Source organism: Cupressus sempervirens, chromosome 9, assembly GCF_028749045.1.
Source record: "Cupressus sempervirens isolate cs-2001-9-10 chromosome 9, ASM2874904v1, whole genome shotgun sequence".
NCBI lineage: Eukaryota > Viridiplantae > Streptophyta > Pinopsida > Cupressales > Cupressaceae > Cupressus > Cupressus sempervirens.
This window is the reverse complement of record NC_143126.1, coordinates 413,264,293-413,279,517: the sequence shown is the minus strand read 5'-3', so window position 1 is coordinate 413,279,517 and position 15,225 is coordinate 413,264,293. Positions and strand designations below refer to the sequence as shown.

Below are 15,225 nucleotides of genomic sequence, written 5' to 3'. Positions count from 1 at the left end.
GCTAAGCTCCATGAATGGGGGGAAGCTTAATAGAGTGTATTTTTGTAAGGAACTCTTATCCCAAGAAGTAATGAAGAGCTTAAGTTATTAGTTATTACAATCTCTGAAATGGCAACTTCAAATCTAGCTAAAACCTCTTCCAAAACAAGTTCAGCCTCCCAAAGATTCTCCCATATTTCCTTCCTACCACCTTTAAGCTAGAAAATTTGTTTCTAGCTCAAGGATTGACCAACTAGAGAAGAGCTGAAGTAGAGTTTCTGAAATTACTCCAAACAAAATTAGGTTTGCATATAGCCAAGCGTAACAATTGGTAATGAAAAGGAATTGCAATGTTCTCTTCTTGCACCTTGTCAGTTTGAAGTTTCCATTAGTCTAATCTCGGATTCCCATAGACTCCATTGATGTCGTTAGGGAGCTCAGCATCTTGAGCAAAGCTCAGCCAAATTTATCTTAAATGAATTTTAGCAAGGTTCCTATTTTTAGCATATGGTGATTTTTGGTAAAGGCTATTTTCAACATTTATAGCTTCTACTGCTTCTCAATTCAAACTGCAATTTTTCCCAGTTCAAAGCCTTGATGAGTTCTAAGTTTGAGAAGGTGATATTTGATTTATATTAATTAAGTTTCCATTATAACTTAAGTGAAGGATGATGCATTCATATGGTGTTCCCCTATTTTGATGCCCATGAAAGTGGACCACTTTAAGTTGTTTTACAAAAGAAAGTAAGTCTTCAAATGTGACACAAAGGCAAGGAGGGGTTTTAAAACTTTAAAAGATTATTGTTGTGCCTCTAAAAGTGACGCCAAGAATAGGATAATTAAGTGTTTTTTGTCAATTTAATTTATGGAGCTCAAAAGTGGCTGATTAAATTTCAGGTAATTTCATGTTATCTCGTAAAGTGAAATGAGAAAAAAATGTAATGTCCCCACTTTCTTGTTGATTTGTAGTGTAGCTGGTCCTGGCTTTATGGGTTGGTGTTAGCATAAGAAGACAAGTATTTTGATGTCACTAGTGTGTTTAGATGGGTTGATGGAGATTGTATAGACCGAGATCAATTGGACAAGCGAAAGCGCTAGGTTGAGCTGCAAGAGTCAACCAATTGTATGTTCTGCAATAGTTAACCAAAGATAGTGTGCAAATAGATGAGAAGCAATTCAGGTGATGATTACTAACTACCTCTCCATGTGTGGAACAGCTATGAGTAAACTTGACAGGTGTATAAGCAAGTTTCATAGGTGTATAAGAAAGTTTCATAGGTGTATGCAAGATGGGTCTCACTAGGTGTATACATGTCAAAACCACATTAGGTGAGACAAATCTCTAAATATCCTCTAAGTAAACTTAAGCTATTGTGAATAGGCCATTATCGGGTTAGTCAACTACTAACTAGTTATGAAATGATACAAACTACACCAACAACCCCCACTAGGTGCAACTTAGGAAATAGAAAGATGATGATGAGTCCCGACTACTAGCCTTGCTAGGTACTCATATACAATGCAAGTCCCCCATAGAGTGGAGAAAGGTAGAAAAATCTATGCGTAAAAACTGCCCTAAAAACAAGAGATGATACAGAATATGCCTGCATTGTTCCCCTCATTGTAGACACTCAAAGATCCATGCTATGCCTTGTTGGAAAGAACATATGGATGCTCTTGATGAAGAATCTTTGGATTCTGATGCAACGAGTGATGGTGGAGATCACAATCTATACTGAAAGTTGTGAGTGCATGACACTTAGTTTTATGCATTACCCTAGAAGAAACTGAAGTTGACAAAGATTCTATGCTTGATTCTGAAATGCCATGTTGCTCAAGAAGATATGTTAGATGACAAATTTGTTTCTGCATACATTATTTCTCATCATGTCTTGATCTCTTGCCAAAGGTAAATATCACTATTTTCATCTTGTTATCAGTTGATATGAAAGATTCATTTTGAGAAGAGGATTTCTCATCTTCCTTGCTTTCCTCATCTTGTTAATACTTTTGTTTCTCCCCTTGTTTAAATTTTACCATATCTAATTGAAGTTATGATTGACCAGCATGAAAAGCCAGAAAAATGTTTTCCTAATGAAATATGTTGTTTCTGCATTCTAGAAGAGACGAAGGTAAGAAGAGGTACCTATTGTTAGCTTAATGTGTCTTTATTTTGTTTTTTTTCCCTCTTTGGCCCACTGCCCAGAACCATTCATCAGGCTGCCACATCACCTTTGTGATTTGATATGACGGGTATACTAAATTGATCGGCTTAAATAAAGTGCAGCTCACGTGCGTCCATGTTTTTGGGCTTGGGAGCTGTTTCAATACAAGGACTTTTATGCTAAAATTTATCTCTAAATTTCATGTCCCCGTCTCATTCTCAAAGAATCATTCCATGGAATCATTTTACTCAATGGTAACCCAGTTTGACCAGTCAAAAAGAAGCTGTTTGGTTTTGGAACCATCGTCAGACATCACTTGGGATTTCTTCCCAAGATGCACACATTTCAATCTCTATCCCCACTAACTAGCAGTATAGTATTATAACCTCTTGGTTTGCAATGTGATTTTTAACTTAAAAATGTATTAGCTTGAGCAGATGCTTTATCAGCCATTAACTGCCTCTGCCTTAGATGTTGATGTGACTTCAAGTCCCCTTCACAATAATTAGTCACCCAAAAATGTTTGAATTCTATTTAAAACCAACCCTTGAATTTTTTTGGCATATATAAATATAGTGCTGAACAGACTGTCATTCTAAGTTCACATTAACTGCTGTAATAGTCAGTATACTAAATCTTTTAAAGCAAACATTCAATCAAAACTATGCACACTGTACATGTAACTATGCTTACAAGACATATATGACATGGCTGAGAGGGATGCTCCACGATGCATGGCAGTGCAGCATATGGCTGCTTTTTGAATAGAACCTTCAACCAATGCTTCAGCTGCTGCCACCACCTCCTGCCAACGAGTTGAAGGTTGCAAGAAGTTATATTTAAATTTCTTGTGATATTCCAAAAAAAATTGAATCTAGTTAAATATACCTGTATTACTATTGAAAGAGAGGCCACAAATTACAAAATATTAATTAACAAGTTTGGAAAAAAACCTTAGGGCAGCATCGGACAAATGTTGATGTGAAGCTTGTATATGCTTCAACTAGATCAGGTTCTTGATCACAAACATAAGAGGAATTCAATGCTGCAATTGACTCTGCAGCTGTAAATCTCTGGAATGTACTAATACATAATGACCCAAATTCTTCTTCGTGACCAAACTCCTCAATGACAACAGATGCTGAAACAGTTCCATAAAAACATTCTCCACAGTAAGCTCATCAAGAACTAGAAAATGGATACCACAATCTATGCATAAGATTCAAAAAGGTATAGTGAAGGGCATTATAAGGTTGGAATACTTCTCAAAAAAAACATTATATCAAGACAGAACAAATTAAATAAATGAGAGCACAGCCATGAATTTTTTTTTCTAAATGATTCCTGTGATATATCATCACCATAATTGAATTATGAAACAAAAGTTAGGTACTTCTCAATTATCTACATGAATGACACCTTGTTACCATGTACATGAAGGTTAGGTACTTCTCAATTATCTATGTGAATGACACCTTGTTACCATGTACATGAAGGTTTTTGTTTTCACATTGTAGTGTTTATCAGATTGCACCTGCAGCTTGACATATTGATACTCTTTTATGGGGCAGCAGATTGTTACCGCTCAATGATCATTCGAGAATCTGATAAAGTGGCATCTAGCATGAAAGACACAAAGGACAATAGAATGCAGTTTGATAACTAGCATTCATATTTATTTATTTTTAAATTACAATTCAATTTAATTTAAATTTATTTTTGGATATTTAGATTTGACAATCAACATTGAACTATCCCCTATTCCCGATTATTTGTGACCTTCCAGATATTGAATCCATTGACTTTGAGCTTAATGTGGGTGATCCTAAACCTAAACAACGAGTTTTGAATGCTCAGCAACTAGCTTTGCACAAGATTAGGGGTCTTTCTACTACTAAGAATAATCAGAACAAGAAGGACCTGAACCAGAGGGGAGCTCAGAAACCCTCATTCTCAATGGATGATGTAGGTAATAAGGAAGAGGAACCCCCAATGATGGAGGTGCACCCCGATGGCAAGGACTCTAGTGATAAACAATTTGGGAATTCTGCAGTTATTGATAAAAGGAAATAGCCTAGAAGTGTCGCATGGCAAATGCTTAGGTCCAGGACAAACTCTTAGAATTTGTGGTCATTGTGATCCTTGCTCAATCTTGTTCTACTCACCCGGATGTGCCTCCACCGGTATCTCCAGATGCCCACCCCCAACCCCCCCCCCCCCCCAATGACCCTACCTCACTCATTGAGGAGGAGATAGAGAACCCCTTCACGGGTGCTGGTAATGGGGATGATTTGATAAACATTGATGATCAAATTGTTATAGAAGGTGAAGTATTTGTCTTCAAGACCCTAGACAAGAGGAGAAAAAAGAAAAAGTCTAATTTTTCTCATACGGGAGAGGTTGAGACTGCTGGGGGAAATGGGGCCTCTAGAAAGAAAGCAAGACCCCCGAGATCATCGATTGCCCCGAAGGAGGATAAAATGTAGATGAGGCAATTGCCCAGTTACTTCAAGAAGAGTATAACCCTAGAAGACAAACAAAATTAATCTGTTTCTTATGGGTTACGCCCATGGATGTCTTTTTACGCGAAGCACTTTTTGGAGATGTTTGATTGGATTATTGTTTTTCCTAGCTACTTTTCCCGGCAGCGGTCTCATGTCCTGGTGGGTTACACCCACGGATGTCCTTTTACATGAAGCACTTTTTGGAGATGCTTGATGGGATTATTGTTCATCCTAGCTACCTTTCCCGGCGGTGGTCTCATGCCCTGTGTATCTCTTTGGGATCTTTCAGAGTTGGTTCTCACCGTCTTCGGGTTCAGACTGACCATCATATTGTTAGTGGAGAGCGAATTTGTATGCTTTGTACTTTGGGTGAGGTGGAGACTGAGAGACACTTCATTTTCTGTTGTCCTATATATTATGAGATCAAAGGGAGATTTTTCTGTCTATTCCCGGAGTGCTTCTCTCTCTATGATTTTTTTCAGCTACTATGATCAGCATTGTCTTGCACTTTATCTTCGAGAGGCCACTATGCTTCGTGATAGCACAATCCAATGACTGCTTCCGCATTGACACCCATCTACTCAACTCATTATTGCCTTCTTCACACCATTACCTCCTTTGCATGGTGTGAAAGGCCTTCTAGCTCCACTAGATCTACCAGACATTCCAGATGCGTTAGATCCCATACCGACTATTTGCACCAGCGACACTCCTCTAAGAGTGGCCAGAGACAGAGCAGGGCCTCTACTCATTAGCAAGCATATCATTCAGTGACTGATTTCCTTTCGCCTAGAAAGGACTCCTAGTCTCTCTCTTGGCCTCGTCTTTGTCTCTTTGTTTGCTTTCTCTTGTTATTTGTATTTATTTTCGAACACCTTTGTGCGCTTTTGCTGCTGTCAGCCTCATTGTTGTAATCCTTTAGTCCCGTAGACATTTTGTTGGTCTTTTGTTGGACATTAATATCATTATCTTATCTTATTATCTTATGTTATCTTATGGACTTTGATATTGCATCCTAGAATGTGGGGGATAGAACCCCAAGATCGAAAATACATGATTACGAGATTTATCCTCATGAATAAGAAAATCAATCTTCTATTGCTACAAGAAGTGAAATCTATTGGATTTGTTCTAGATATTGACCTTAAGTGTATATGGAGGGATGCTAAGAGTTTCTAGACTTCCCATTCTAAGGGGAAAGAAGGGGCTACTATCATGGTGGGGCCTGACTGGAGCAATGAAGTACTGGAATGGGGAGCTTCGCCATGCAATAGAGCAGTATGGATTAAATGCCAAGGAAAGGACTAGAGTTCGGTATTTGCAACATCTATGCACCCAATGACCATAGGAATAGGATTGAATTATGGAAATGGCTCAGATTATTGCCTAGTATCCCGACTGCAGTGTTAGTTTTGATAATATAAATCTGTTGGAAACGTGCCCTATAAACTTGCTAAACAGTTAAGCATTGTATAATGGACTATAGTCCACGTATGAGAAATCTAGAGACTTCTCCCAATGTATGGATGCTCAAAGTCCTCTATAAATAGAGGTCGTGTACTCAGATTTGATTATCAATAAAAACATACATATTTAGTGTCGTAAATTTACAGTACGCTGCCATTTTGTTTTTTGTTTTATTTATTTTATTAAATAGCAGAAGTTCATTATTTTTAATCTGATTTCATATAATAAGACTTATTCCCTTTTTCCAACATGGCTTTAACATGGTAGTTGCTGCCTATGACAGGTCAGGAGGTAACAAATTTGAGTGGAAAGGCACTGAGAGATTCATCTGGGATAGAATGGTGAATAGACTTAAAATAAGAGACCTAGTAGAAGGAGCATAATGGAATTTGGTTCACCAAGTCAAAGTTTAAATCAGGAAATAAAAGGACTTTTTGTAGGTTAGATTGATTTTATGCTGATGTTGGGTGGATATTTTGCAAACGACAATCTGTATAAACTCCATTGCAAACTAGATTTACCAGCCACAGTGTGTGAGACAAAGTCTCTCCTTCCTTAAAGGGAAGGCTTCCCCTTCTTGCTGTTCCTTGGATCAACTCAAGGTAAGCAAGAAGTTTAGGGTCCATTTGGTTGCAGGAATAGAAATATGGGAATAGGAATAGTTATTCTGGAATAGTTATGTTAGAATAGAAAATGGGGATACATATTCCTATTCTTGTTTGGTTCAGTCAGAATTTGATGGGGAATTCACATACATAAACATTTATGTTTTTTAAAATAAATAAAATTGGAATAGGAATACGTATTCCAATTCCACCTATTTAGGTGGAACAACAGATGGTCATTTTTGGGACAAAATTGGAATACGTATTCCTATTCACAATTCCAATTTGGTGCACCCAAACAGAGAATTTAAGATTTTAAGAATTTACATATGCCTATTCCACTCATATTCCTGCTGCCAAATGGGCCCTTAGAGTACTTTTAAAGGGTGTTACCGATAATCTTTCCTCTTGTTTCAGGAAAGAATCCACTTACTTGTGGAGCGGGTAATGGGCAAGATGGATCTCTTAACTACACTTCTATCATAAAATTGGATAAAATAATACCAATAAACTCACACCAACTCACAGGCTGATTGAAAGCGTATTGTCTTAGATCTGTGTCTATTTTTTTCTATATTATGAAAGTGAATCACTACTGTTGGAGCACTAGACTTCCGAAAGTAGATGATTTCTAAAAAATAAGCCTATAAGCTATTCCAGTTCACACACATGAAAACAACTTAATTCTAATAACATACATGAACATGAGACAGCAATACAAACTATAGTCATGTTGTGTGGTTTTCACACCATTGCTCCATTGCAAATGGGTACCCCCTTTTTCCTTTTAGAAAGTAGGAGTCTTTGTCTTAGGCAGTTTTGGTTGGCAAATTTTTTTCAAGTCTCCAAGTATAGGGTGAGTTGGAGAAAATTTTGCTTGAGGTTTGCGCAAGCATCTTGATGTCACTTAGAGGAATTTTCGTAGCCTAAGTCAAAGTGTAGAGTTGAATTTTTAGCCTAGGAGAGAAGGGGTTTGCATGTTTGAGAATTAGGACGAAGTATGTGATAGAACCTATCTTGGTGAAATTTCGCATCTTCGGCAATTTTCCTACTTCCTCATTTCTCCCAAAAATCTCAAAACTTTGGCCTTTAATCGGTAGTAACTTAAGCATTGCAATTTTAAAACAATGAGGGGAGGGGATTGATAATTTTACAAAGGATCTTCCTCCCAAGGAAATTTTACATCTTCTGAAATCTCCCTTTTGGGGAAATTCCGCATTTTCCGAAATCTCCCACTTGGGGAAATTTTGCATCTTCCAAAATTTCCCCACATTGAGTCTCCCAAGTTTTGACATCCCCTAAGGCATTAGAAGATCGATTTATGATGTGAAGCCAACACCAAGGGCAAGGAATCACCAAGGAACATTCAATTGAGGAATTTTAAGGATAATTGTAATGTCCCTTTTTGGTGATACTGGGAAATTAAGGATATCCATTTAATATTAAAATTGACTTATGAGAGCATAATACAAATTTATAAAAAGGGGTAAATTTAATATTATATACTAGGCAAATAAAAGTGACAAAGGAGGAATAAAACAGAAAGATAGGAGAAGAGAGTTGAAGGGTCACAACTTTGGGCAATAAGAGAGGGAAGGCTTCATTCATTTGGACAGGCTTGGATTTTTAGATTGATTTATGTTTACTCTTGGGAGAATTAAAGAAAGCTTCAACTTCTATTCAAGGATCGTGAGGATGGAAACCTTCAGGCTCTCCTCAACAAATCAGACACAAACCCGATTCAGCTTGTCGTGTATTTAGGACACAGTTCACACAGCATAAGCAGGTTCATTTCTAGTAATTTCCAATCTGGCTGTTGTTACTGTACAAAGATTGGATAGTATTGCTGATTATTATAATACAATAACTTGAGCATTTTAATCTGGAAATATTGAGGATATTTGTTGTTTTAATCTGAATATTGTTGCATGAAATCTTTAATTTAAAATCTGGGAATTGTGTTGAAGAAATTGGCTAAATATTCCAGGTGGGATATTATAGTGGTTTCAGAGCTAAAAATCATGCCGGCTTGTGAATTTTTTTTATCCAAGACAAATTACTAATAGATTTCATCAAAATTGGCTCCCACTAAAGTTTTCAAAGAAATAAGATATTATTTCTAGAAATTGAAATCAACACATTTAGAGGAATTTAATTGTCGTAAGAAGTATGGGGCAATATTGTAAGATTTTGGAGGAAAAATCATAGCAGCTCCATTAAAAATATTATAAAATTGTAGGCCAAGTTTGAATGAATATAGTGTACGCTGCTGTATGAGTTAGGAGCTACCATGACTTGGATGTTGGGCAGCCAATATTATAAGAAAAGTTCAATACAATGTTACCGAACTTTTAATGTTCTCAAGAGTTGTTCATATTTGGTGATCGTGTGGTCCTTATTTCAGTAACTGTCTATACTTCATTGGGCTTCACTATTATTTGAAACCGGACAGAAAAATATTCACAAGACTAGTCCCAAAGCAAATTTGGGTGAAATTTCCCATTTCTTTTGGTTCCTGTGATCTAGCGGTAACTTCTTATCTTTTGCGATATTAATGAAAAAGATTATGGTTACTTTATTAAGTCGGAGTCCATATATTAATGGAGCAGTTATACTAGGAAATTCATATATGGTTCAAAGTTTTTCTTGAAGGTGCAACATTGGGAACAATTTAACGAAGTTTGCCACTGCTTTTGTGTGTCCCTGACAAAGTCCTTCAAACACCAGCCATCTTCATTGGGTAAAGCATTATTAGGTTGCAGAGACCGACATTTTGTGATTGAATGAGTTTGGGGCCTATTTTTCATATTGCAAGTGCTTAAAGATTGTCGTTTCAACTTCCAAAACAAAGAACTTGGATCTGTTGACAGGTGTGAATCAATGCAGTGCAAAGAGTTGGACCAGTCCAAAAAAATTGTTTGAAGGGAACTGTTCAGCTTCTGGGAGAAATGGTCCTTTTCCCCAATTGAGCGCCACTGTTGTGCTTGATAAGTTGAGGCCATATATGCAGATAACTGAAGTATTTTATAATCATTGCTGAAAATTCAAGAAACCATTGCCAGGAGGTATTTGACACAAAAAGAGAAAGGAATAGCGATGTGGCTCCAAGTAGATGACATGCCCATTATGCAATTTGTGTCATCTTCATTCACCATTGCTCAGAGTAAGGTGATAATTGTTCCAACGATAAAACTTTAGCATAGTGGGGATTGCATATTCATCAAAGGATTGAATTAAGTTGAAAAGTCCAACACAAGAATCATTTTTGGTATTTTTGGGCAATATACTTCATTTGATAGTGTGTTTCGAAAGTTGTATTTGATATTCTGATAATTGAAGCACACCAAATAGTTATAGGTGGAAGAATCTTTCCATTAATACCGTGATTTATTTGGAATTTTCCAGGAACTGCTTGTTATTACCGTGAGAGATTTTTGGCTGAGGAGATAATGGTGCAGGTAGTGCCATGAATAATATTTGAAGTTCGAGCTTAATGCTTAAATGATCTTGAAGTATCACAGGGGACAAAGGTGGAATTTCCTGGCCCAACATAACCTTGAGCAGACACATGACCTGTGTTGCCTAAACAAAAATTCATACGCTCAAAACGAATAATATTTTTTCTATTGTAGATATTCCTATTCACAAGAATCAACTCATATTTCAAGCTCGAGGATGATGGTTAGTGGTATAGAATAGCAGATTGACCTGCGAATCCATAAGCGTCTAACAGTGTTGGAGAGACAGTAACAGCCATGAAGGAACTTTGGGAATTTCAAGGAACAGATATTTGGTGAATTCCTCTCAGTGTATGAGAAGTATGTAGAAGGTGTCAAAATATATTTATTGTCTTGGAATAAAGTTTGAAGACAAATTGATGAGTAAATCCTGGGAATGAAAGTTAAATTCAGCATGGATAAACATTTATCAAGACAATTCCCCTTTAAATTGATGAAGCATGCCAATCCAGAATAGGCACTCAAATTGGTATGCAGAGTTTCATCCATAAACAGTCAATGCTGCTACACACATTGATGTATGGATATTATGAATGTGCATGATAAACTCAATCTATGAATTAATGTCTGCAAGTTCTATTTTTGTGAGCACCATTGTTAAATGTTCATGTGAAAACTCAAACACACATCAAATGACTGTATAAACACAAAATGTCAATGTAAATTTCCCTTTCAGCAATGTGGAGGCTTACAGGCAGTCTGGTGGCAAACAAGAAAGTACATCTGATTAAGAACAGGGAAACGGAGAGTTATTTTTTTTTTCTAGAGAGTTGATTCCAGTGAAAAGAATTTATTGGTATTAGAGGGCAGAACAAGTAGTTATGTACAGAATTTTTTTAGAGGAAACAGGGGTAATCATAAGCACTTCAGATTTGTTGGTAGCAAAAACCAGTTAAAACAAGGGAAAATCTGAAACACAAGGTATTCTCCAATGAGTTCAATAAAACTTTCAATACTCAACAGGTAAGAGACTTGCGGAAGGAAACTAAGATAGACAATGATTTGCACATTATCAGATTGCAATTGGAGTCCATAACACATGGTGATGATCTTCTTCTCAAAACTGAAGAAGTTAGAATCATGTTTGACTGAGGTGGATCAGTCGGATTGAAGGCTTTTGAATTGGACCACACAGGATTCAATGGCTGCCTTACTGCAGTCCAAAATGTTGGAACATCCGAATAATGGTTTGAAACTTACAGTTGCCACTTGTTTGAGTGAGATTATTGGATAAAAACTCTTGCTGCACCTTATTCAGATAACATCTTGGAGAAGGTCCTACATTTGATAGTGGACAGCTTGTGTGGATTAGATGATGACAAGGCCCCTACTTCTGGAAAGAAGGTCAGGATTCTAGAACTAATGGAAAACCCCAGATTTTTCATTCTCATGTTGGACCTTGGTTGTGAGGAGATGATTGGACAATTGTTTCAAATTTTCTAAAGAGAATTTAGGAAACATCATTCCACCAATGTGAGAGCTTGTGTAAAAAACATCACATCATTGATCCTTGATAAGAATGACATATGCAAGCAATTAAAATCTGACTTGTTGGTGATGTGGAGAGGGGAGAATATAATCTGACCTATGGGTTACGAGCTTGTGGAGGCATTAATTGAACATAAGTTTGACATGTTCAAGGAGTTTATGACTGAATAGGAGTTAACATTAACAGGTAAACAAGATGCAAGATCTCCAAAAATGAGCAAAAACCAAATAAGAAGAGAATAGATTTGTTTCACATGCCAGAAAAACCAAATCACAGGTGTGAAGATCGTAATGAAGTATGGAAAACATGGAAAATTAGACCAGCAATGAAGAAGATAAAAATCTCACAGCTTTGCTCCTACAAAACAACACAAGTATGGGTTATGGAACTCTCTACATTGGTGACTTGCACTTGGCTATAGACAAACATCTTGAGGAGGATGGTCTAATTGGACAGAAGAGTGTGTCCGATACTTCAGACTATAAGAATTTGCCGGAAATTAATAGCATGACAGCCACCTTGTCATTGCATATTACACAATCAAACATGGAGCTTGAAGCATAAGATGAGCTTGATGATATCCTTGATGAGTAGTGTATTTTGTATGACAATTCCTTTATACATGATAGTGATTTAGTAAAACCATCAAAAGCAGAATTTCAGGATGACAGTGTTAGAGGTGACCAATTAGAAAATACATGCCAAGTGACAATGATTCTTTGAAAAAAACAGCTGAAAGTTGATGAAGAGATGATTGTTGCAGCCTTGGTGTGTTATGATGAAACTCATAGGATCGTTCAAGATATCTATCGGAGAGTACATTTAGAAGAGAGGCAAAAGGGAATGGGAAGTGATTCTATTGTTGTTGATTTACAAAGGGTTAAAGTAGCCTTAGAATCTTTGAAATCATACTATTTGTGTTTGATTTCAGACGGATTTTAATTTAAAGGTTGCTAAATTATATGTTGGTCTACTAAGGAAAAAGAGGATGAGATTAATAAGCTCAATGGGGAGCTTAAGAATGCTCAGGAGGCATTGGATAATACATGAGTTATTCTTCATGAAGCGGAACATCAGATTGTTATCACCAAACAATCTAGGGAGCACGAGGATAAAAGAAGGCATGAGTTTTTCTAGGAATTTTTCTAGGAAGTGATAGCATTCAACAGACTTATGATTTGGATAGCTGCCCCAAGAAATTAAGTAATGAAACTTTGGTTCATTTCCAGCTAGTAAAAAATTCCTTGTTTGAGGTGGATGCTGATTGGACATTTGATAATCCACTTTTTGAGCTGAGTACAGCAGATCTTTCTGATTTCCATAATGAGGATGATTTTGACTGGAGGATATTGAACCCAATTGCAATTCCTAGCAGTTAATTTGGTTCACAGAATTGGTGTAATGACCTGGTTTTCAGATTTAACAATGATTCTCATTCTCCAATCAGCTTACACATGGTTTCAATTTCTGACTTACAAATGAGTTGAATAGACTCCTCGCTTTACCAGATTTTGTATCGTAAAACATAATCTGGTGATATTGGACTGTTCAATTCATATTTTTTGTATTGTGAAAATTGATCCAGGGATGCTGCAGCATCAATGTTTGTATTGTGAAAGTTGATCCGGGGATGTTGCAGCATCAATGTTTTGGGGGTGGGCATTACTTGAATTTATCAATTAAATAATGCATTTTGTTGATCCATTACACTCAATAGAAAAAACAAATCAACATTGAATTGACAATTATTAGTTCTGCCCTCAATTTAATATTTAATTTTGTACATCTTGTGCAAATTATGGTTACAAATATAGCAAGTTAGAACCTGGATTAAAAAATATTGAACTACCAAATCTGAAGCTGAAGCCAAACCTGCAACATTATCTTTAGATCTTTAATTAAACTATTATGAGGATAGGAACACACGACAGTTAGGTGATGTGGTTCATGAGGTCCAAAGTTTAGAGCATCACTGAAAAATTCACTGATATACCGTATATATTGCGAAATATTGCTGCATTTCTCAGGAGCCAATATTATCGTTCTATATATCGCTGCTGATATATTATAAAAAAGTCATTGATTTAGGTTTTTCAAAAGTTGGAAAATGTTTACCATATTGGGCAAAGAAATCAATGCATACAGACAATGGATCAGAATAGCAGAACTCCTTATCATATTCACATATGCCAAAACATTACATTATGCGTCTCTGATGATATCAGATACTGATGATTACAATGATCCCAAAGGGGGTATATATACATCTTGAGGAACCTTCCCGAAGGTGCCCATTGGCCACATACAACATTTCAGCTACATAATAAGAACCTTCCCGATACCGACGACATACATCCCGATACACACCTTGTTGGCCGATACTGACGACATACATCTTGATACACACCTTGTAGGCCGATACCGAGGACATACATCCCGATACACCTTGTCGGCTGATATTGACGACATACATCTTGATACAATATTTACTGTCAACATCATCCCCCCCAAAAAGAAAAGTCGTCTCCGGACGACCACACAACAAAACTCAACAACTAACTAAATTTAATCATAAAAACAACATAGACATAGACATCATGCACCAGAAGGTTGTGTCTCAGAATGTGAAGACCGGTTGCGTCGAAGCTGATACACTTGATCTGTCTGGACCTTCAAATCAACTCTGATCTGAGAGTTCTCCTCCACCACTTCCTTCAGCATCAAAGCAACCTCCTGGCACTCAACTTCCTTTTGATCATGAGCCCTCTTCGCTGAGTCCTCCTGAAGTGTTGCTACCAAACGCTACTCCGCTGCTGCTAGCTGTTGTTTCGCCTGCTGCTTCCCTTGTGCACTTTCCTCGAGCTGTGCTAACAGGGCTGTTCGCTCTGCTTCCGATGCAATCTGCTGGGTGGCAAGTCAATTGGCCATCTCTTCTCGAGCCTTCTCCGTTGTCTCTCGAGCTTCCTGCCCAACCTCTACCCTTCTTCACTTTGTAAGCACCAACTCTGTCAAAAACTTGCTTGCTCTCTCTACCTCTGGTACATAGACACTCCAAGCCTACAGCAGCTCCAGGTCTCATCAATTGGTCATACTTCCCACAACTAATAACCACAACGACTGGGGGTCTAGGGGGCAATGCATGGAACACACTATTTTTGCGATTTCTTTTGATCCCACACTCTTTTTGGCAACCGCTAATGCTTCCCCTTCCCTTTGGCATCATCCGTTACTCATTCTGGGCATTCTTGATTTATCAATTTTTTTTTTTAGAAAAGCTTTGTCCTCCATTTCTTTCTGCACTACCAATGCATAGCTACACCATGGATCCTGCTACTGTACGACCTCTTTACTCCTTATGCTTACTAAATCAGCCGCTCATATCCTGCATACGGTTCTGGAGGATTGCCGTACGGTATTCACCACATGCATACCTCTTCTAGCCGTACGTTGTATGGTGAAAATGGTTGTGTCGTACATGTGTTGGCATTGCCGTACAAT

General features: G+C 37.3%; 1 protein-coding gene across 2 annotated transcripts in view; it reads right to left on the bottom strand.

Annotated features, from left to right (window-relative positions):
• The window catches only part of LOC149539057 (ARM repeat superfamily protein), a 373,217-nt gene that overhangs the window by 43,756 nt on the left and 314,236 nt on the right, over positions 1-15,225 (bottom strand). For both annotated transcript variants that reach the window (XM_089800403.1, XM_089800404.1), the window contains exons 20-21: positions 3,098-3,285; positions 2,838-2,949 (exon numbers count right to left, since the gene is read on the bottom strand). In XM_089800403.1, coding sequence (XP_089656529.1) covers positions 2,838-2,949; positions 3,098-3,285 — 300 coding nt within the window. The remainder of the gene's footprint in view (positions 1-2,837; positions 2,950-3,097; positions 3,286-15,225) is intronic.